At 41.0% G+C, this 23,827-nt stretch overlaps 1 protein-coding gene across 5 annotated transcripts in view; it reads right to left on the bottom strand.

Moving 5' to 3' along the window:
- ptpn13 (protein tyrosine phosphatase non-receptor type 13) overlaps positions 1-18,637 on the bottom strand; it is a 68,031-nt gene extending 49,394 nt beyond the window's left edge. For all 5 annotated transcript variants that reach the window (XM_036528273.1, XM_036528275.1, XM_036528274.1 and 2 more), the window contains exons 1-2: positions 18,248-18,637; positions 5,873-5,992 (exon numbers count right to left, since the gene is read on the bottom strand). In XM_036528273.1, the coding sequence (XP_036384166.1) occupies positions 5,873-5,987 (115 nt within the window). In that variant the 5' untranslated portion in view covers positions 5,988-5,992; positions 18,248-18,637. The remainder of the gene's footprint in view (positions 1-5,872; positions 5,993-18,247) is intronic.
- Positions 18,638-23,827: the final 5,190 nt, after the last annotated feature.

Below are 23,827 nucleotides of genomic sequence, written 5' to 3' on the forward strand. Positions count from 1 at the left end.
TGCATATTTTAATTGTATTTTTTGCAAAAATATTTGATGCATGTTTTGTGATTAGATAAATTAGTGTCAGTATAAATATAGCCATGAATTGAATAAAATGGCCTTTATTTATGTTCCAGGAAAAACATATTTGAAAGAAATGATGAGGTTTCAGACTGCATATCAGCCATTTCTGTGTAACACAAAATCAGCACTTGCAGTTATATGAAATTCCTCCATGGCTTAGTTTCTTCATTGCATTCAGGATTCAAACATTAAACAATTACATTTTTACCACACAAAAACAATCTTGTTTTTTATCCTCTGCAACTCAGGTACTTCAAAATTTGCTATGCTTTTCACACCAACAAACATTTCTGAAGCCATTTTCTTCTCTTGCAAGTAGAAAGCAGGATAACCCTGGAGGAGGTATTGGTGATTTTCTGTAAAGGTAATACTTCAATCACACTGATGGGGGCTGAAAGGCCAAAATATTTCTGCCACATATGTTCTTATAACAACGGGAGAAAAAAGGGGGCTTTTAAAGACCAGTGTGGCCCCAAAGAACAGAAAATGAGCTTCAGGAAAAAAAAAACCCATTCATTCCCACTCACTGGAAAGGCCAAAAGTAGAGGTAATGTTACAGAGAAGGTTTTATAAATATACAATGGAATGTTTAAGCAGCCCTGCAAAATTCCTTTCCGTGAAAATGTGGTTACAGAAGAGAAAAGGAGGAGCTCCTGGGAAACGTGACAAATATGTTCTCAAAGATACGTTTCAGATACATTTCAGATCACACCACTGAATAAGCATTTCCATTTCTGTAAGGGAGGAAGCACAAGTATATACACCCATCACAACATTACCCCTAGCAAACAGAAAATGCATATTAACTACTGTAGCTAGCATGTTGTGATTGAGTATGAAAATGTTTTGAAATACACTCCTTTCAATGATATATTAATACAAGAATATTTATTAAGAAAATTTTATATGAAAATATAACTTAAAAAATTAGCAGAGGGTAATCATAACACCATGCTGTGTGTATCACAGAATTTTGTTATATTAGGCTCAATCCAAATCATGACTGTGATAAACTTGCTTTGGGAGCAGCAAGTTGGTTTTACTATACCTTGTTATGTTGTACCCTACTTTCATTCCAATATCAATATATATGACAGAACAGCCTTGGCCTACGCACATTTTAGGGAACAGCTTGCAGGAGTGGTTTGCAGTGTATCCATGACTACCTGTTCAAATTTGGCCCACCTAAAATCATCTAAAAAGCCTCATGTGCTGCTCGGCTTCATTTGAACAATGTGTCTCAGTTGTGTCTAGGAGATCCACGAGTACGAGCGAGAGGAGCCAGGTCATTGCATACTATCAGTTCACTATAATCCACTGGCCTCACTCATCTCTGTGAAATGTACCCTCATCTGCATCAAAGAGGAAATAAAACAAGTCATTGCAGGTTTGTGCACTATTAAATCTCTATGTGAATGAACAACCACCCTTCCCTATGCACAGCCCAGATTGTGGAAATGTGTATGGACTTTGCTACAAAGGAAAATACTTGCACATAAGCTTGGGATGACATCCTATTTGCTCATGTACACGTGGACCCACAACAACTTTAAACAACGTTTATGATTTTCAATTCCAAATAGCGAAAAGAGAACGCATTAAGGAGTAAAAAAAAAAAATTACACTAGGCGGGACAAAATGAAGTAAGTGCCATGCTGTAAGTCACCATCAGAAAAGTGTCTCTTCTTTCACAAGGAAAAATGTAGATGTAGTCAGCACATATGCTGTGTGTTTTAAGAACACTGTTTTTATAGCAATTTTCATTTGTATTTCTTCATAAAAACCAACTACTACCCCACCCTTTCCTCCAACCCTAACCCCAACTTTAACCCCAATGTCATATCCGCTGGTGACAAGTCTTGGCAGGGCCACTCTGGCCAAAACACCGGAGACTTCATCTGCAAGTGTTGTTAGTAAGGAAAGAGCTCCAAGCTCCTCCCTGCTCCAGCAAAATTTTAAAACTCCCGGATACGTTTACTCTGACATCTGTTTCCAATACCATGTACAACATTCAACTTTCCAAACTCATGCGCTCCAGCCTTTGGCCACAATGGAGTTATATGGTTACAATTATCTTGGGAGTACTAGCTGACACAACAAGGGTGCATTCGTTATCAGCAGCCAAAAACCTTCAGAACATTTACTACAGTTAATGAAGGCTTAAACCATTTCTAATAGTATAGTGTTCTGCTTTAATGTATTTTCACTGGGGTACAAAAATTCTACTGGCACGTGAGTCTGCAGCTTCTCGTGACACACATGATAAATTGTTTTAATGGCTACATTTAAGTCAACATGAACCCAACATCCTTTTTTTTTTGCTATAACCCTTTCAGATGTTATTCACAGTTGCTCCACATGTTCGTTTTCCTCTGTCAGTGCAAAGGCTAATACTGCATGTTTACCTGGGATCCCCATTACCCTTATTTCGGTTAATGTATTAATATGCACTTTGAAATGACCGAGGTGCAACCTGAAGAGCGGAACACACACCAGGTTTGAAGTTCACTGAGGCCAAGGGACTCAGACATGAGTGAAATGGCAGACCTCAGCAATGACAGACATCCAGCTAGCCAGGGAGTTTCTCACTGAAATGTGCAGGATTCCCGCCGCTGTTGAGACAACAATTCAAGGTCAGACCTTGAGTCACTTCAGAAAGTGATGGTAAGGGTTCAGCAGCTGTGTCCCCACCATCACGAAAAAGCACAGAAAGCATGCTGAATCCCAGACCCTGAGTTGCGCACCATGCAAACAATTAGCTGGGTCTGACGAGGTGCTGATAGGGGTGACCCTTTCCTGTGAGAAACTGGGACTCACCCGCCCGGCCCCTATAGCCTGGAGAGAGGGAGAGGCTGCCCGACAGCAGACCGCTCACTTGAAGTGGTCAAAAGCGCTCTGCATTGATGGCCAATCTGTGGCCAGGGGAGGCTTGGCTCCAGCTCAAACAGGGAAAACAACCTTTTGAACCTCCTCCATGCGAATCCAGGCGCTGGATAATAAAGAGGCCATTGTCCATGGAAGCTTGCAACCACAACCCCCCCTACTATCCTTATCTGCTGGGACAATATAGACAGTGGGCTCTTCACCAGAAACTATTTGATATGTTTTTACTGTATTCTACACCCTGCCATCTCACAATTGAAGCTACACATTAACTCAGAAGATTAGAAAAAGTGAGGTGATTTTGGCCATTTGCCATCTATTTCAGAGACCATTTACACCAGCTTGCATACAGCTATATCTCTTAATGTGTCCTGGGTTTCTGTCATGCTTGTGTTCCTGCTGTGCACTGGCTTGCACGAAGACCAGTCGTTTTCAGCTCACTATCCAATAGGATCCTGAACATGACCGAGTGGAAGCGGGCGTGTCTACTCTCACATTGTGGAGTGATGTGCTCGCTTGTGCAGGCCTTCCATAAATAAAGTGCAGCAAAGAAAGGGCCTTTGTTTTTGGTTCATTGTGTCACAGCGAGAAATATTACAAAAAGAAAAGCATCCAGTCAAACATTTTGTTTGCCTACGGAGACGGAGGTGATTACTGCCCTCATTAATATGCTGCAAAATCATTCCACACAGATAAGTGCAAATAGCATAGCTTGCATCCACCCAAAAAACCCACTCTGAGCTCTGTCTTGCTGTGTTAAGTGTTGGCACTTAGGGGCTGGATGATGGGACAGTCCCTCACCAATGTTGCTGGCATGAGTCCAGAGAAATACAAAGAAAATGCAAAACATTATGGTTGACCCAAACCCACGAATGGTTCAGAGGTTTGTTCATGGAAAAAGTCTCTGCATACAATTACCTACCTTTGAATGCTCAAAAGCCACACAACCCAGTAGCTGGGGCATAATCTCCACCCACCCCTTCCTCCCCAAATCCCTGTGCTCCTCAAACTGTCTTGCTCAGGCACATACTCTGACACCCCCACCAAATCCTTAAATTCAAACATAGACAGTTTAAAGGTGAGGAAACATCTACCTCACACTATTTTTTGCAATATTCTCTTAAAATCAGTGACACACAAAGCACCTCAATTACAGCATTAATTCAGAACTGAAACAATTAAAAGCAGTGCCACCCTTCCATATCACACTTGGGACACCTCCATGGAACTGGGAGACCACTTACAAAACATAAATGTATCAAAATGTCCTTCAGCTGTAGATAATGATGTACAAAAGGTTCTGGCAGTGCACGTGCTCCCTTACACCATCCCCCATGGAAAAAAGCCACGCTTACTAATGCTAGCTATTCAATTGCTACCTCAAAATCACTGCACTGCCTCCATTTGTTCCAACTGCAAGGTTATTACTGAATGTATTTTCACTTCTACAAAACAAACATGGAAAAATAAGGTTATTTAAGCCAGCTATATTTATTAATTTCCTCTATTAAACTAAAAATGTAATGGTTCATATATTGAATTATTTAAACACACCTTAACATGACCAATGCACTGTGTTTCTACTATGCTGCTCACATTCTGAGATTGTTACTATTGAATGTGATGATTGCATGACAAAAGTTCAGCACATTAATGGAAGTCACTCTGGAACCTTTAACGGGGAAAATTTAGTCTTTCTCCAATATGATATCCTTCTACCAACAGGAGTGTAGCCAGTGTGAATGAGGTACAAGCACATTTTCAAAATCAATGGAAAAGGGCTTTTCAAACATATCTTACCAACCCAATGTATAAATGACATATTTGACTGTTGTGTGCTAATATCCAGGCCAAAGATCTCTCCTCTGTCCACCTCACTTTGTGAAACGTCTGTAGGTACCTTTACCCTCAAATCACTGAAATCATTCTGACACCAGGGAAGAGTGCCAGACAGTGTCTGTTACAAAATTAAAGCTAATCGCTAAGCCATCATATGGAATTGTTTACGCAGTCAGCATGCAGCATGGAGTCAGGGATTCCACATACTGTAGACTGAATTATACTGGACTTGGCAATGAATGAGTGTGGTTAGAAAGAAAAGCTATTGCTTTGTATGCTGAAGTGTCATTATGGGCATGAAGTATTTTGTACATGAAGTATATTGTTTTTACCCATAAAAGTAGTCTCTTTGAACATAATTAAAATATTGAAAATGTACCATATGGAGAAAACACCCATGACCTTGATAAATATTACTGGAACATTTTTGAGTTTTATGGGTATTATTCGATATGAATGCAGAATTCACATCACCGTATCTGCAGTATCACACTATTATACATTTGACTCCACTTGTTACTGCCCTACACTTTCAGTCATTGCTTTAAGACAAAGACAGGAATAGGAATGCATAAAGAACAATAAGAAACTGCAGTGCAATGCAGTGACAGTACACTAGACAAAGTGTATCTAGTACATTTCAGGTTTGCTGCAAGAGCTAAAGAAATAACAAAAATAACATTGTACAAAACCTTGACATTGTTTTCCTGTAGACTATAGATTCTAAGGAAAAAAAAAAATGACTCAACATGACTTTAAAACACTATTCATATGATGGGCTGCAGTGAAAGGGGGCGACAGTGATGGAAAGGTGGTGACGGCTGGGTCCGTTGGAGACTCAGTTAGAAAAACATGAGGAAGATGAAAGGCACGGCCCTCCACCATCGACCTCCCCAGAGGAATCAGGCCAACAGGACCACTTTAGCCAGAGTTTCTGACGGAGAACGGTGAAGGCCTGAGTGTGAAAAAGTCGTTCAGGACTGAGTACTCAGCTAAGTGAAGTGATAGTGTGCTGTGCAGTGCAGTGGGTTGGACAGTCAGGGTGTAGCTGTAGTAATGGTGATTATAACTGGGATGGCTGTACCTCTTCGGAAGAGTTCCTGGAGACTCTCAGCGCTCTGACTCAGTACAGCCCAGACTTCCTCCTCCTGCAGAGGCCCTCCCCGTACCTGCAGCGCTTCTGCCAAAGACACGTGCATTGTACCTGTTGGAGAGCACAGACACGAGACTTTGAACACATATCTTCAAATTGGCTTTTTCCCTCCTGGTACCACAGACATTTTCAGCCCGCCCTAAGATAAGACGCAACATGAATCATGACACCACGCAAGTCAGAAAACAATGTCAGGCTTTCCTTGCAGAATAATTAGACACTGACCTATTTAAACAGTACAGAATATGATCTAGAATTGTGAAATTTAGAAAATCCAGGATGTGATAACCTTGTGAACCTCACCAGTAAGACTAGGGTCCTGAGTTTGAAGGTCTCAGGAGCTATTGCGTTTTAAGTGACCTTGAGGGCCAAACGTTAATGAATTTAAATGCTTCAAGCAATCACAGATGGATTTCAGCAGGATCTCATTGAGAGAAGGTCATCTTAAAGTTATGAAAAGTATGATGAAACATAAGGATATCTGTAATGACAATGTGATAAAGAAAATTACTGAAAATGGTTACTGATATATGTACAGTCAACTAATGATGAACATGGTTGTCTTTAATATTTACACATATGATATACAAATATATTTAGGTTTACTGTCTACCATGAACTACAAACATGGCATGAAGTCAAGTAGTCCTGATGTAGACTTGAAAGCAAAAACAGGAGCCTTCAAGCCAGCGACTTGAAAATCCAGAAATTTCTGCGGGGCCGCCATGCTGAAATTTGTCTATGCATTCTACTTTCATGCAAAACCGGCAGAGGTGGAGGCTGGAAAGTGTTTCAGTGATAGGAGGACAGTCTCCATTTTCACCTTGTTCTCAGGGTATGAAAACAACAACCAAATGACTGTGGACAAAAAGTTCAGTGTGTGGTGAGCTCATCTTTATGCATTACATTTCTCTACAACTTACAATGATTTACTGAGACAGTAATCGACACTTTGTAAACACAAAATTTTTTTTTGTATTTCACTGGTTTTTCTGCTGGCATAACACAAGATTCTGTTTTAATATGAATTTTTCTTTTAAGATAACAGCCACACCAACTGCATTCCCTCTACATTACCAATAAGGCAGAGAGTTCTAATTATATCAGACCTCCTATTATACACGGGATTACTGACATATTCTGGTAGGATACAAATGATTGGAAAAATTTCACTTGATTTCAGTCACTTGACATCAGTGTTCTTCTGCATAGGTTTTTATCTACGTTAAAAACTATTTTAATTCTTATTGCTGTTATTTACAGATGGGACCATCACATTTTTTCAAGAGAAATATACCTCCACGAATCATAGCACAACCATAGTCTGATTGAGAAATACTGCGCACAAATGGGACTGCATTTACAGATTTTTGATTTACTACAGAAACTTGTCTTTGTGTTACTATGCAACATTCCAGAATATTTGTTGGATTTAAAAAACAAAACCATTTCTGCACAATTGAGACAGCCTCTAATCCTGCCGCTCAAATCATTCCATGTGATACAATCTCTTAGCTTGTTCTGATTTTTGATGCACCATACAGCTGTGATCTTGACCACACCCAAACCTCAATCTACGTGGCTCCAACTCACCCCTTCTCAACAAACCCCTGCATTTTACTTTTCTTATTCCACAGTGCTCTTGCTGCTTTTGTCTGCAGATCCACAGAAGAAGGGAAAGGCTAACAGAAAACCTGTTTTTTTGTTGAGGTATTATGTTATTGGACAGTTCTTCACTGGCTGCTGGCAATCCCTCTCTGCTTGCCAAATTCAACACTTCAACAGGAATTGGACATTTCAGTATTGTTTGACATCCACTCAGATCCTACAGCATTCAACAAAGACACTATCGCAGGACTCAAAGCTTAAAGCCCGCAGGACACAGCGCATAATATAATATGTTAAGTTGCAAGACGATTTCATTGCACAAGCTTTTTCACCAGAAATTGTGTACACAATGTTAAAATGGAACAGAGTCAACGATTAAAGAGTTATACTCCAGGCTAGAATTGTGAAACTGTACTATGCATAAGAAAGAGCGGCAGACTCGAGTACTCACATCTGCAAAAATGTACACATAACTAGTTGTCCAGCCAGGTCATGGCAAGTTATGTTAGTATGATGTGGTGTAGATTCTGCACTGAACAACACTTCTCATCATACACTTGTACAAATATTCAGATTAAGATACTCAGCTCCCTAAAAGTAGGTTAATTATTTTGGCAACCAGCATTTTGGGACCAGCAAAACCTAAAAACAGGGCAACAGGAAGCTAAAATCCCGCTTTGTGCATGCTCCGCTCTTCAATACTGCAAGGTCACATCATGACCCTGAGCCGCCTTACGGCTGATGCTGAATGCGAGTGCTGTTGCCAGCTCTTTCACAAGAAATCCTCACCAATTCTAAATGGATTAGTTATGCATGAAAGGAAAGAAATATTGTTAAATTATTAAATATGGTTTATTCGAGACAGGTACCACTGAGAATCTGTACCTCCTCCTTCACTTGTAAAACAGCCCTGATGCTACTGCAGCTATGAGTGTGCAGTGAGATGGCACCAGCCTGCACACTGTTCAAAAAAAAAAAAAAAAAAAAACATATATATAAAATACATTTTTGAACTGCGATGCTACAGCTAGTGTAAGAATCAGTTTAGACCATTTAAACCTGAATTCAGAGCACACTTTTTGTCTCAGCCAATACACTAATTGGCTCAGAATTCACACAGCTGACACATTGAATCAGAGGGGTTGTTTCCATTTATATTCCACTTTATTCCACATTAAATGAATACCCCAAATGTGGCTGTGGGAAGTTGGCCTTTGTTGTGTTTGTTCCCCTTACACATTATGAAATCATCATTCCTTATTTTTGAACACAATTCTAAGCCTTTAACATTTAAACTGTATGCATTTTTTTAGAGATGGGTAAGGGTACTTACACTGAAAATGTACCAAGATGTGAAACTGCAAACAGAATGATATTGATGGTTGGACTTTACACCTGACTGAGAAACATGTGACCAAAACAAGACGCAATCCCACGGCCCCCTCAAATGACTCCAGCGCCCTCCAAGAGCAATATCATGTCAAAATAAACCAAACAAAAAGGATGCTTCACATCTGCGCTACTCCCCCCATGCAGGCGCACTGAGGGCTCTCATTCCCACTGTCCTCTACAATCCCCTTGACAGAGGGGGGAAAAAAAAAAATACTTGCAACACAGAAATGTCATCCCTTTCTAAGTAGCGCAAACTCCACAGTCCCATTATGGGAAAGCAATCTTGGGGCTTGTCAGAGGGGCTCTTTGCTCGTTTCCAAGAAAATGACGTCCGCCGTGCTCCGGCTCGGGGTAGAGCGTGCCTCGATTTCATGCTTTTCAGCTGCAAGGAGGGTCACACGCTGGAGGCCCGCGCAGCAGGTCTGCGACGTGGGATTCGTTTACACGGGGCGGCGGGCGAGATGCGTGGGGACACCGATTAACATTCCACGGGGGCAGGAAAAACAAGACACGCAGGAAACACGTGGGTGGGAGGGGTGATGGGACGCTGCCACTCAAGGGGGCTGTGCCGTTGCTCACATTAACAACATCAAAACACTTACTGACGGATGATTTTAATATAAGAACACATTGGTACAGTCTGACTCATCCCTCATTGTTCCCTGCTCCCCAGAAGTTAAGATGCAGATATGCCAGTACTAGGAGGGTAAATGCCGATGAAAAAGACGCGTTTGGCCATTGCGTGAAGCTTCATGGTGACGCAAAGAGCTTACTGTCATCTCTAGATCTGACGTCTTTCTTGATGAACCACGAGTCTGTACACTCCTACAATGTACTATCATGTTCTCAAGCCGCAATCACAGTTCTCCAGCAAACATGGCCCGTTTTGTCACAGCAAAGTACTACCAGGGTCTCAATGGGATAATTCTGATCCATGTGTAGTTTACACATCCACACTCCGCAGGCCTACACTAATCTGACACGTCAATAACCAAAACATGCAGGTAACTGTAAACTTGTCCTGCGTTCCAAAGATATCTCTTCAGACGCTTACCACGTAGTTGGTTTAGGATCCAAAACATTCTGCCAATGTCTAAAAAATGTCCATTTTGCCATTGCTTTTCACAGCACCATATGTTTTAACACACCAGCATTTTAATTAAAATGTGTTCATAAAAAATGAAACAGAGGAAAAACAGAGCAAAAAGTTGCGCCTTGCAACAAGACTTGTCCATTATGTCACCTAACCTGTCATAAAAAAAAAATCCCCCCAGCTGCTGTGCTGCTGCGACAAATACGTTTAAATCCTCGAAATCCCGCTGCGACGTGATGCAAGCAAAGTTATAGGAAGCTCGGGGTTTAAGGGATTAAACTGGACTGAGCAAAAACGATCACAACCTAAATGGTTGTGTGTGTCACGTTTCAATTGAAATGTGGAGTCAGACCCTTTGGGCCACTGTGCCGGGAGGAACAACAGGGAGGCAGCTTCTGTTTTTCCACTGGGGTTAATATGCATGTGGCTGCTGCAGGCTGAAGATTCATGTCAGCAGATTCAGGCTTTCAAAAAAAAAAAAAAAAAAAAAAACAGAAAAGCAGTACCCACAAAATGAGCTATGACTAAGGTACTGGGCGGGAGTTGGGAATGGTGGGGCGAGACCTACAGTTTGAAGCCAGTGATCGTAGGTGTGGACACGGGAGGTTCTGCTGAGCAAAGACATTTACCGGAGCTTACTCCAAAGAAAATGCGGCTGCGAAACGTTTTCGGCGTGAAATGATTGATCGACGCATAAAGCAGAGCACGCCACTTCTGCTCGGCGCGCTATTCATCCTGCGTTCTCTGTTAGTCAAATTCCAAAAGTGCATTCCAGTCTTTCAGAGGGAACGCCGCTAACCGTGTGGCCCTAGCCCGCATATTTATGCAGATAAGCGTATTAACCGCTGTGGTCAATGGGATGATCAATTTAAGGGAAAGTGGGTTACAAACCCGGCTGGCTCATTAAACACCAGAATGGGCGAGTGAGTGAATACTGTGGGGAAGACCTTCGGGCCGATTGCTTGCGCGCCCCTTGTTATTCCAACAGAGACCTACAGTGGAATGTTTTTATCCGCCCAGAGGCTGCTATGGAGGCTAGCGCTGCTCCCATTGGCACATTGTCCCTCACCATTATGTGCGGGCTTAGCAGCAGCCCAGAGCAGGGAGACTCAAGCTCGAGAGTCATTTTCTTTCGCAAAGAAGGGGGGATTTCTGCTCCAAGGGGCTGCCGGGCTGAATTTAAAGGAGAAAATATCCAAAAAGAATGCCCATTCAGGCACCAGGAACCGGAAAAACACAGCTGTTGAAAAGCGATAGTTGTCTGGTTCAGAGTTCCCCATTTTCACCACCTTTCACACCAGCCGTTAATGAGTTAAAAGCTATAAATGCCACTGTCTTGGAAAATTATTTTACAGTGAGCAAAAATGAAAACAGACTGATGATTCAGAATATTTTGTCCTTTTCAGTTTGGTGCAGTTATCCGTGTTTGTTGCTTTTCCTTGAAATATTTAAGCCATCACACTATCTTTTTTCTTATCAGTTTCTCCATTCTCAAAAATTTGGCCTGCCAGACTGAAAGTAACTTTCAACTCCAACTCCAGCTGCAATTAAATAAAGAAGAAAAATTCCCACCAGAGAAATGCATCCTGTATAATTCAGACATCTGAAACAAGCTGGTTAATTTTCTCATAGCATTAAGCTGAGGTTGGGACTGGTAAAACCATTTGGGTGGGGGGGCGTGGGGGGAAGGTAGAGGAATGCCAAGTTGAGCTTGAAAATGTTTCAATAGATGCGCATGCCAGGAAAACTAGAGCAGCAGCACTCATCACGAACCCCTTTTCCCAGAATCATAACAGGCAAACAATCTCCCCATATTCATGACGCTACATTTTGCCGGCACAGCCCAGATGAGAATCCTTTTAAAATGGATAATGCCCGATTCATCTGGGGATTTGTGCACAAAAAAAGCACGCTCCCAAAAATTGCAAAGCAAAAAAATAACTCTTAGAACAGAACCCCTGTACTGAAGTTCTAGAATTCTCAGATTAGGGGTTTCTAAACTCCTGTTCTAAAAACAGTGTTTACATCACTTCTCACTCAGTTACTCTTGACACTGCAACCAGCTCTAGGGTGAATTTAACTAAATCGGTGAGTTTTGAGATGCTCACACGGCCACATGCAGAACGTTATCTTTCTTCTTGTTTAACACACAATAAATGCGATTTACCTTCTACATTAGACAAAATTAGCACTCAACAGAAGAAAAATGTGTCTGCTTATCTACCCTTCCACAGGCATCTTGCTTTTAGACAAAGGTTCCTGTGTGAAAAAATATCATGGGACCAAGGCTCTATTCAGACAATCACAGCACAGGGCAATCATACTCATACTTTGCCACCATACAGTACTGTATTTTATGATTTTACAGTTTATATGTGCATGTCAACCATCTCCACTCTCAGCTCTACCTTGAGACAACTACTAGCTTGCCCTCAGCATTCTCCATTTAAACTCTACAGCTACAAAAATAAAAAAAAATGGTGACAGAGCTTCTGCAGTTTGGCACCCATTTTGCAATCCCAATAAACGATGACAAAAGGTTAGTTCTTGTTTGAGAGCATGACATGGGCACTCCACAGAACACAGTTTTAAACTGAAATCTAGCAATTATGTAATTTCAATGAGGTACTGTTCCTGTGGCTGTCTGACGCAGATGCTGTGCAGCCCCGTCAGCTGAAAAAGAAGGAGATGTGGGTGGCAGATACTGGCTATCAGATAACATCTGCATATGTCACCTACTGAGAAATTAAATTCCTACACAAAATGTATTAATTTTAGACAAAAGTATGATCAGTTATGTAAACATGAAAAAAATAACAACACCGAGACCAAGACGGCAGTGTGATATAGCTGTTTGGACACTGGGCTCTGGATATGCGGGACCTGCTGACCAAGAATATCTGAAAGTTCCCTTTAAAATCCGAAGGAGTGCACTGACAATTGCTTTGATCCAGAATGACTCAGAAAAGGATGAAAAAAAAACTCTAGCTATGACAAGTGCAGGCCAGCCGCCCCCTCTAAACCCCACCCCCCACTAACCCAACCCAATGCATGTTTTTCAGAATCTTCCTAAAACAGGCCCATCACCGAGCTGCCATGAGATCAGCGCTGAATGGTCTTAACCTCATCCTCCCGTTCCTGCTAATCAGGGAGTTGCCATGGGGACCATGCCATGTACTGCCTGGCTTTACAAAACCGTGGTGATTGTGTGCACTCCTACCCTCCTCCCCCCCCTTCTCAGATATTGCACTCTTCCCAAACCCAAGGCTTCTTAATGATGCAATCACAAATTGCTCCCTGAAACGCAATAATGTGATATTTGTATTAATCAGGCTGCATGTAGGCTTAAACAGGCTTTTCTGAGCTGTGGCTAAAAGATGCAACTATGTTTGCATTTCACCTTTTTCCTACCTACCTAACCTGCCATCTAGATGCAGTAATCCTTCAGCTATGCCACCTGCTGCCCCTAGTACATCCTTGACATCTCACTGGCTCCAAAAAACATGCTGATGAAGGATGAGGTTCATTAAATACTGGTGTGACAGTGCTAATGAACGACCTGACACATTCCACATTTCTCTACATGTTGCATGTCATCAACTTTAGCTTTTGATGTCTATCACATCTGACCACAACAATGTATCTACAATGCATTAAGAATGAATTTTTAACTGCAGGTTTGCATATAACCTACCCTGACCCTACTACTTTAAAACATTAGAAGTATGTAGATTTTTTTTTTAAAAAGAAAAAAACAGATGGAAAAATGCTGATGAAAGTTAACCTATACTCCTTTTCCACTGAATGGCTGGAACTCTGCTAGTATGAGCTGGATTCAGAGCTGGCAGACCAGCTGGTACAGCACAGTTCCTTCAATTGCATTACCCAAAACCATGTAGCATATATGACGTCATAGTGAATGCTGGCATCTGCCCAGATCGAGATGACTGCCTGTACTTCAAATGCAATCCAAGGCTGTGGTTTTCCTGAAAAAAAGACGACTTTATACTCCAATCTGACTCTGGCTGTTCGCTGTAAACAGCAATGGCGGCATGCTCCGCTCTCTCCCTCTTTCACCTCCTCGGTGTTTAGCACAAACACTGACAGTGCTAACTCTGCCATTAAACGTTTCAGGCATGCCAGCACCAGCAATGTTAGCTGGGTGAGGTGACACAGGTCAGCGTGACAAAAAACATCTTGCAAAGCCATTCCTCAGCCTAAAATAGGCTTGCTTCCTTTCCTTTCCTTTCCTTTCCAACAATGGAAAAATGGAGTATGGTTGACTATATAGCCACGACAGCCAAATAATTACAACTGGCCAGTAAGATAACTAAGACAATATTGTTTAGAAGTACTATGATTTTGTTTAACGTCTATTTAATGAATAAATGCCATCAAACTTTTGAAACTTCATAAAACTGGAATCCCGAAGTAGCACAATCTGTATGACATACCATTTTAGGTCATAATCTAATTAATGCATTAATGACCATATGTATGTGTATGTATCATACATACATTATATATACAAAAAAATATGCAGTTTCATCAAGAATGATACTGTGTACATCCTTTCAGTACACTACATTAAAGTAAACCAATGCCCAATGTTGCTGGCTAAATAGCCATTTAGGATAAACAAAGTCATTTGAGAGGATAATCACAGAATTGTATAACTGTAAGATAAAGGTAGTATTGTACCATGGGTTATTATTAGAATTATTATTCTTTTTACAAATCTTGTAACAATGTTCATACCTGATGGAAAGTTAATTTCACTTGCCTTGGTTTTGTCTTTCCCTTTTCATTTGTGAAGTCTTTTAACACTAAGTGCTCTTTTGCCCTGCCCTGGCCTACCAAGCTAAATAATCCTTGACAGGCCCAAATTCAGCCACACTCAGATGTGAGTGTGGTATGTGCTAATACGAGCGCTCAGGAAATTTGGCTGGCTGCGAAACTCAGGCAAGTAAAAACAAGCGTTAGCAGATCTTAAACCACAGAAAGATTTCTTCATTGAAAGGTAAGCAAAGCATCCTTAGATCGACAATCACATATGGAACGCATATGACAATACATATCATCAGCGTATATACCACTGCTGGAAGCAGCAAAACTCACTTTCATGTGCACCATCAGGTCTGCATTTATTTGTTCAATGGTGTATAGAATAGGCACAGCAATATTATTCAACAAAGTGCTTGTAATGGTACCACACCACAACAATGAAACATGCCTGTTTGCAGCAGTAAAGTAATACAAAATGCTAAAGGTAATATAGTACAGTACTCTGTGAGACTTCAGTGAAATGTACAAATGGCTATTCGGAACTACTGCTGCTCAACTCTCAGCAGCACTACCACAGTAATGGCATTTCCTAAGTGGAATCTGGCCAACATAAAACGTACAAAAAGGGGAAAAATAAGCATCCGTGTTCTGAGACACGAGAAACTGGGGTTTTAATTCACATTATTTAATCCAGATCCAGATCGTCTGGAGTGTCCAGGGACTAATGAACACTTTTTCCAGTACACAGAGGCATTAAAACACATGCTAAAATCAGCAGCTCCCTATTTTCTATAGACCTCTTCCAAATAAAACACTACTGTATCTGGCGTAGGCCTAATGCTCTTGAAGCTTTAAAATAATGCTGCACCTTTTCCTGTTCCAACTGTGCCGGAGTGTAGGCAAATTCCTGTGGTCATTTTGACTGTAAAGATTTTCGACATTATCTAAGAGTGACAGTCCTTTATTATCACTACCATGTGAAAATGTGAGCGTTTGCTAGTATCTAATCATACCTATCAAGGCACATTCAAAGCCGCTGCCAAAAATTCAATCCCTGAAACTAGTTTTTCACACCAGTAGATCATCAGTAAGGAGAAGCAGCATACATCAGGATGAATTACACCACTGGGATTGCACCACCCATCCTTTACTGTCGCTGTAATAAGATAAGGTTGATCAAACTGTTGTTGGCGAATCAAAATATTCCACTCAACTACGTAGTGTAGAGTAGCAAGTACATAACAACTGAAGAAACAAAAAAATTGCCTACGGGCATTTGACTGCATCAGGTTGTGACAGGGTCCTAGCATTACCTGCTTTGCTGATGGCGTAAGCAAAACTTAAAACTTAAAACCTGAGCATTTTTTTGTGAACCTTTAACGGTTAGGGGAATTCCAGACTGAATTCCAGTATGTGGATAGAGACACAGCCAAGGGGATAAACAGAATACTATGTATGCTAATGATTTACAATGAGTATTTAAATAATTATTCTTATCTTTGAAAATATGATGGCCTGAAAATTATTCATTCAATTTTCACCTGGCCTGTGATTAAACGTGGTGTTATGCCCACATTCCTGCCAGACAGATTTGAATAGAGAATCATTTTTCATCCATATTTATACACCTGTTTATTGCAGTTCTGCCAGAATTTTGGGTATTTGTAATATAATGTTACTTTACTGATTGTTATCTAACGGTGTTATCTTACGTTTCAAAAAAAAAAAAAACTTGCTGAAGGAAAATTTCACTATCTCTGAAAGCAGGAAGTTCACAACGTGGGTGTGTCTAAACAAAATGCATCATCATGTTTGGTTACTCCTGTAATAGAGCAGCAATGATTTTTGGAACATGTATGGACTTATTCAAATAGTGGCAGCTATAGCCATTCAGTAAGAAACGGCATTTTGTAGCATCATCCCTATTAAACAGAACATCTGATTCTGTTTAGACACACCCCCTTCTGCCATTTCCTGCTTTGTGGGAGTGGGCTTCATATGATGAAAATATGCCTTCTAGAAGTATTTATTTCAAAGGCTGAAAACAAAATAATAAATTACAATTACATTATAATAAAAGGGTCAAACTGCGATCACTGTCGAACCAGTGCAGTAGCCAATTATACATGCTGACATGTGGATGGGAAAAAATAAAAACAGAATTACATTGTATTGCATCTTTTTCCCTAATTAATACTTTACGACTTCTGTAAAAAGAACGTCTGACACCTAACAGCTGCATCATACACATACAAGGACGTAGTGTTTAATTTGAGGCTTTAGACACACTAAATTTGAAGAAATCATATTTCCCTTCTAAGTAAGAGGTAAAAAGAAAAAAATTAATGCGTAGCCTGTGCATTACTGGGCAGCACACAATCTTCTGCATGCAACATCATAATTACTGGTGTTCCAGATTTACGAACTGCGTTCATGTACCAGCACAAATCACTCAGGCGATTCTTGTTGTGTCTTCTCTTGTGCTTGCTGATAAAAAAATGTCGTAAAAGTGCCGTAGTAGAGGTTGAAGTTTACCTAAATGGCAATGCAAACCGTTCCCAAAGTTTCAGTGAACCAACAGGTAACTTCTTCCCGTTCATTTCCGAATACAATTAGCTACCAGCTGTCGAGATGTGTTACTATTTTCTCTAGATTAAAAACTTAAAATAGCTACTAAGAAGGTACATCTATCACGTCGCTCTTTTTGAGGCACGAAATAAGTCGCTAACAAACTAGCTAGCTGGTTATGTTTCAGTTATGTAAAATCTCTATCTTAAAGCATTTTTATTCCATCAGATTATCCATGAGCACACTACATGAGGCACACAATCAACGTGCACTTCAGCCACACGCATAGCTTTAGAATAACAGCACGAAGACGGGTGAGGTACTAGCTCAATTTTTCAGCTCAAGATTTAAAAATAACCACGATTCTTAAGGTAGCTGGTTCGCTACTAAACGAGCACGCAGCAGAAACTGTTGCGCTCTCTCGGTTGTCGCAATAATCTTTCCTGCGGAATCTGGCGCTACTGCATTTTTCCTGCGCGAGTGATGCCTTTTTGTTAAAATGTTGCAACACTTAATTCAGTTTAACAAACACATTCCATGTTACTTTGCGCTCGAATATGTCCTTGTACTCTTGTTTCCGGTACTCTTTCAACACCAACGCTAAAATGCATAGCGTTTAACATTTTCTGTTAATGAGAGATGAAAGGTGGTAGCGAGCCTAAATTGGCTAGTAATACTTTTTCCGTTTTTCGCGCAAAAAACTTGGCTGATGTCCCGTAAACATTCTACTGTTCCGCTGCTTTTTGTCGATCCTGCAGTTGTGCGAGGTAGCCAGCTAGCTTCAACTTTATAGCTATCGAGCTTATTTATTTCGTAGGACTTTCAAAAAATATATAAAGGAAGTATATGAATTAACTTACCTAAGAGTTTACAAAACTCACGAAACTTAGCTCGAGACGTCGCCGGAGCTCCAACTAGAAAAGTGCAAACGAGCGAAACAGTCCAGCATCCCTTCCACAATGGAACATCTTGAAATGGAAGAACGGTGTTGTCGAGATAGGCAACAGGTTTATTTCCTAAGACCAAACTCACTACTAGGCATCCATAAACATATCTACACGCAATATTCCGCAGCGGGTTAGTTAAACAGATACTCCATCAAATGTCCTTAGTCGGGTGCCTGTTTGTCATGAGATTACGTCGTGGATTGATATTTTCTACACAGTCCCGAGCCTTATGCGTTTCTCCGACAGCCTGGTAACCATTATGCTGGCTTCGAAGCTTTTCCCTCTCTCCTCTTCTTCGCTCTGCAAGCCGGAGCTGGCTGGGAGTAACCAGACACCCAACTCCCACAGTTCATTGGCCCAATGCGGTAAAGCAGGAACCGTCACATAAGCAAGCAAAGAGGCGTTTCTATAGAAACCTCCGACAGGGAGGAAAATAAAAACTTAAGTTACTGCATATTGGGCATGCGGCATTGTGCACTTTGTTGGACGAAATGAGAGCTTCATCTGCGGAAATAAGCTCAGAGTGTTTTACAGGAGTGGATTTCCACAGGATGAAACGTCCTTTAAGTTTATAACGGATTCTATTGACGATACTTGAGTTCACACAATGAACGCGGAATGGTAATTGGCAAACACCCGAAAGATAAAAAAGTTTTCAAATAAAATGCTGACTTCGTGTGAGCTAGGTATGTTTTCAATCTAACCAACCAAGCTTTGTGTGCTACATATTGAAACAAAGGAATTTTTAAAAATAAGAAACTTAAAACAGCTCACTAATCTAAAATGCTCTCTAAATGTTCCAGCCTTCGTAAACACATGAATACACTTCATACACCCCATGAATAGATCTACTTGATCTTACAGGCCTAACGTCAAGAAAACAAGCTAATTGCAATGGAGCGTTTGCATTTCGACTAATTCGAAACTATGACCATAATAGATTTTCCTCTGATTTAGCAATATGAGAGCTGCCCTGGCACTATTTGTTTTGCCATTAAAAATGCTCCAAAATCTGCCCCCATGTGTAAGTGTCTGTGTGCTAATGTAATGTTGATCAGTGTTGTCTAAAATGTACCAATTGAGATGAGATTTGCTCAATCAAAACAACCTGTCATATTGAACAAATTAACAGATAGTGTATAATCTTATGTGGAAGCACTGCGTACAACAGACTTGCTCATAAAGCCGGCAGACTGCAAAACATTTGAATAGTCCTCAGACAGTGTCAGTTCCATCATTTAGTCATTGGAATTGCTGATGTCTACCCTCATACGACCTGACAAATTGCTGGGAAATAGATTGCCTCCAGTGATGGCTAAATTGAATTCTCCAGTTTTGAATCACACAGAGGCTCACAGTTGTTTTGAGTGCTGTTGTCTCTGAGGCATACAGGCATGAACGTGTTCTGATTCCTCCTCATCTCCCCTGTACCTTTGGTGACCCACACAGGCCATAATTTACCGGCTGAACATTTCTCCATTATCGGAAACCTGCGTGTAGCATAATACAGACATAGACAAACAAACATGTTTATCCCTGCATCCAGGATAAACAATACCATTGCATGAAATGGGAAATAATTCACCTTTGAAAGTCATTACAACCTGTACAGTGGGGATTTAGCAAATTTTTTAAAAAGTCTGCTGAAAACATATCCTTGTTCAAAAATGATAACCCAGAAAAATATTTTATAAAGACTCAACAGTGTGATTGTTTATAGTACCTGTTCAACATAAGGAACCATCCTTTCTGGAGAACTCAAAATGCAATGTGACCCTATGCCCTTGGCAATTAGTATGCATACATTTAACATAAGGGCATAAATTCCACATAAACACACATTTATTCCTTCTCTGGTAACATCCTGATTACCCATAGTACAGGTGCTGATTAAACAACGGAGGGAATCAAAGAGGTGCAACAAGTTAAACGAGCTGAACGCCCCTCATTTGCGCTTGAATTAGTTGGATGATGGCACAGACCAGCTCCAGCCTCTCAAGGAGGTCTGTCATATACCAGCACAATGCAATGTGAAAAACCACATTCGCACAACAGTGCCGAATGCTGCTGCTTTGTATTTGCTGTGGACATCAGCTCTGTAGAGCGTAGTACAGTGGCTAATATGAGAATACTTTAAAGGTTTAGAAGTTTATATTGACAAGGGGGGTTTTTATTATTATTGTCTTGAAAGTAATTTGTACCTATGCAATGCAGCTTTTACTGTATTTGCTTTGCAATTTAGTTTTTGAAGTTCACATCTGAGTACATATGCTCTACCAAATAACAGTCTCCTGAATTCATATACTAAACTGTAATCCAGTCATGAGAACAAACTTTGGGCCAGAATCCTTGTCAAAATTATATAGTAACTGTCAAAAACATACATTCATTGCAGATGTTGCTGTTCTTGCAGTTATTACTGTTTTTAATAGCAACCAATTGCTGGCTTTAACACACACTACAGCACACTGTAGTCAGCCTATACTCTTGGAATGGACATCAAATTTCAAATCCTTTTTTCTGAGTGCATCTCAGGAACACAAGAGACAGCAGATGAAAGAGTCTTCCTTGTGTGAGATTGAACATTGTTTACATCCTACTGCAGCCAGATACACACTCCGTTAAACAACCACTCTCTCCACGGAGCGTAACTCCTAACTCTGGCAGAATTCAGCTTGACTGTACGTCTCTAAAGCGCGGCGCAACAACTCTGTGAAAATAATGTCCCCTCTGCATCTCGTTAGCCCCACCCTCTCGCTCCTTCAAGCTTCAGTAGCTGTGCCTGGAGTTACACACCACAGTCAGTCTGCAGGAGGAATGCATGCACTTCCAGATTACAGGGGCTAACACACAAAGCTGCCCAGCTATTCATCCCATGGTTCCCAACCGCACACATATACAGGCGCACGCACACATACAGGCGCACACACACACACTCCACACACACAGAAAGTATTCTGTGACTCACGAAAAAACACTATAGAAACACAGCAGCCTACCCCTTCTTACTAATCCACAATGTAGTGTCCCCAACACTGGTAGTAACCACCCCGCACATTTAACGTCAGGATACAACAGCTCAGCAATGGCCAGAATGCTGCACACAACCGAAAATGCCTGTAATCTGTATAAAAAGGAGTCCCCTCAGTAAATGGATGCATTTCCATCACAATCATGACTAAGCGGGCAAAAATGAAGATTCACACCACAAATGGCAGGGTTTGGAGGAACAAAATGTCACACAGAGGCTCTTGATTTGCTTGAGCCTGACATTTTCCCTCTCAGAAACATTATCCAGAGAAGCAGAGTGCTGGCTATTTTAAGCCAGGCCACAACAATTTTGTTGTGAATGCTGCTCGGTTTAATTAGCCTTAAAAGAGAAGACGTGGTGTCTGAAGGGGTACCTTCCAGAACAGGAGAAGCAGGCCCTGTTCCACAAGTTCCATGGTACCAGAGGTTTTAGGTCTTGATCTTTATGAATAATGAATTACTTGGGACCTTAAGCCCATGGTCACTAATGTCAGTTTAGCCCAGTAATTGTCTCAATTAACTAAGTAAGGGTTAGAATGGAACAAAAACCAAATGTGGAACACATCTAGAAAACACCCTGTCCTTGAGAACACACAGTTTGATACACTACCGCTCAAAAAATGTAGGATTGTTCAGTGTTACATGACCAGTGCCCCTTTCTGCGGTGAATAACAGAAACAGAATACACCCAAACAGCCACGTGGAGTTAATTGTCTTTATGTAAGTGGACAAAATGGACTGCATAAATGGACGTTGTTGGGACCGTGGGGCAGAGTGATGCACATCAGGCCACGGGCCAACATCACTGAGACCCCTACAGAAGTGGTGGAAGGAAAAGGTGTGGATGGAAAACTAGTTTGGTGGCTTTGGTAATTGGTTGCTCAGGATTTGGAAATTTGCTTCCAATGGAACTTGGGTTGCCATGGCATTAAAAACGCCCAAAATGTTTGTCTTTCCCAACTAAAAACCAACTGTATTTTCAGCAAAAGAACATACGGCACACATCAGCTCATGAATCTACAGAGAAAGTAATTTCCACAATTACTCTGAAGGTCTTACAACAGGTTGTTATGTAACAACAGAAGGAGCAAGAAAACATTCAACAGCTCCTGTAAAGTACTAGAGGAGCTCATTTTCTAATCCTAATCTGAATTTCCTTGGTGCAGTTCTAGAAGTTTCTTTCTTAGGAGAGAAACACCAGAAGAATCATGTCCATTACCTTTTCTAGGCCAGACAGGCAGACATATCATACCATGATGCACTTGGGTAAGACATTTGATTTCTGTTTTACATTTTTTTTACATCCTTGTGAGACACAAGAGAGGAAACATCCGGAGAAAAATGAATCTGCCACTTTGATGTGTGTTTCATAAGGTTAAGGAAATCTGCAGAGAATAACCAGCACAAGATCACTAAAAACACCCAGAAACAGAGGTTACTTGCAGGTAAAAACTTAAATGCCTATCATTTCATAAACAGTCAAAGGTTGAATATTGAGAAATGACACATTAGACATATAATAACCAAAGGCCTCATGTGAAAGAATTAGTTCTGATGTGATTGTTTAACACGAATTAGTCTTTATTTTTTTGCTCACAAATGCAATTTTTTGCTCTCGGGCCTACAGTCAACGATTAAGCTTCTTCGTGTCCTTATTCCTGTATATATAACTCCTAATATGGAGCCAGAGCAGGATGGAGGCAGTATAAATCAAACCGTTTTCGATGTTTCAATGTCTTCCTTGTTCTGTAACATGGTATATAGGGTTCAGACTGTAAACACGACCCTGATTAATGCCTGTGCCGCACAACACACTCACTCACCAGCTGGCGATGATGCCGTAACAGTTGCCAGCTACAGTATAGCATTATGGTCACAAACTGCTTTTCTTTAGGAGCCGTGAGAGAGGGTCCAGCTCCTGGTCCGACGTCTGCGAACAATTCTTCCAGTGTTTCCTCCGTGGAAGATTAAGGGAGGCAGAGAGCCGAAACGTATGGTTTGGTCACAAACCCCGATTAATCACAAGTAATGCAGTTCAGCAGGACCGCAGAAAAATAGTTATTCAGAAAACACACAGTTTAGCCTTAACCAGGAAAGGCTATGGTGGCTTTGGGAATTCTGGATACAAACAATACAGTTGGGAAACAATTCTCTGACGGGTGTTTTTACACAAGAAGTGTAGTAATAGCATGTAAAAGTATATAAATATTTGCGCATGGGCGATTTATGGAGTCCCAGCTAATCCCCAGCCCTCTAGCATGAAACAGCCTCACGTATGAACCTCGGTTATGAAGAAGGGATCACTGCAAGGCCATTATCTCAGCCAGTGCAAACCAAGCTTGTTTAGATTTGCCACAACACATGGATGCAAGGATGGAGATGAGTAGGGTTACTGATTATCTGATATGAAAAACTGTGCCCCATATTTGGGATGCTGGACGAGGAGCTCTGAGGTGTTGTCAG

This window comes from Megalops cyprinoides, chromosome 5, assembly GCF_013368585.1.
Source record: "Megalops cyprinoides isolate fMegCyp1 chromosome 5, fMegCyp1.pri, whole genome shotgun sequence".
Classification (NCBI taxonomy): Eukaryota; Metazoa; Chordata; class Actinopteri; order Elopiformes; family Megalopidae; genus Megalops; species Megalops cyprinoides.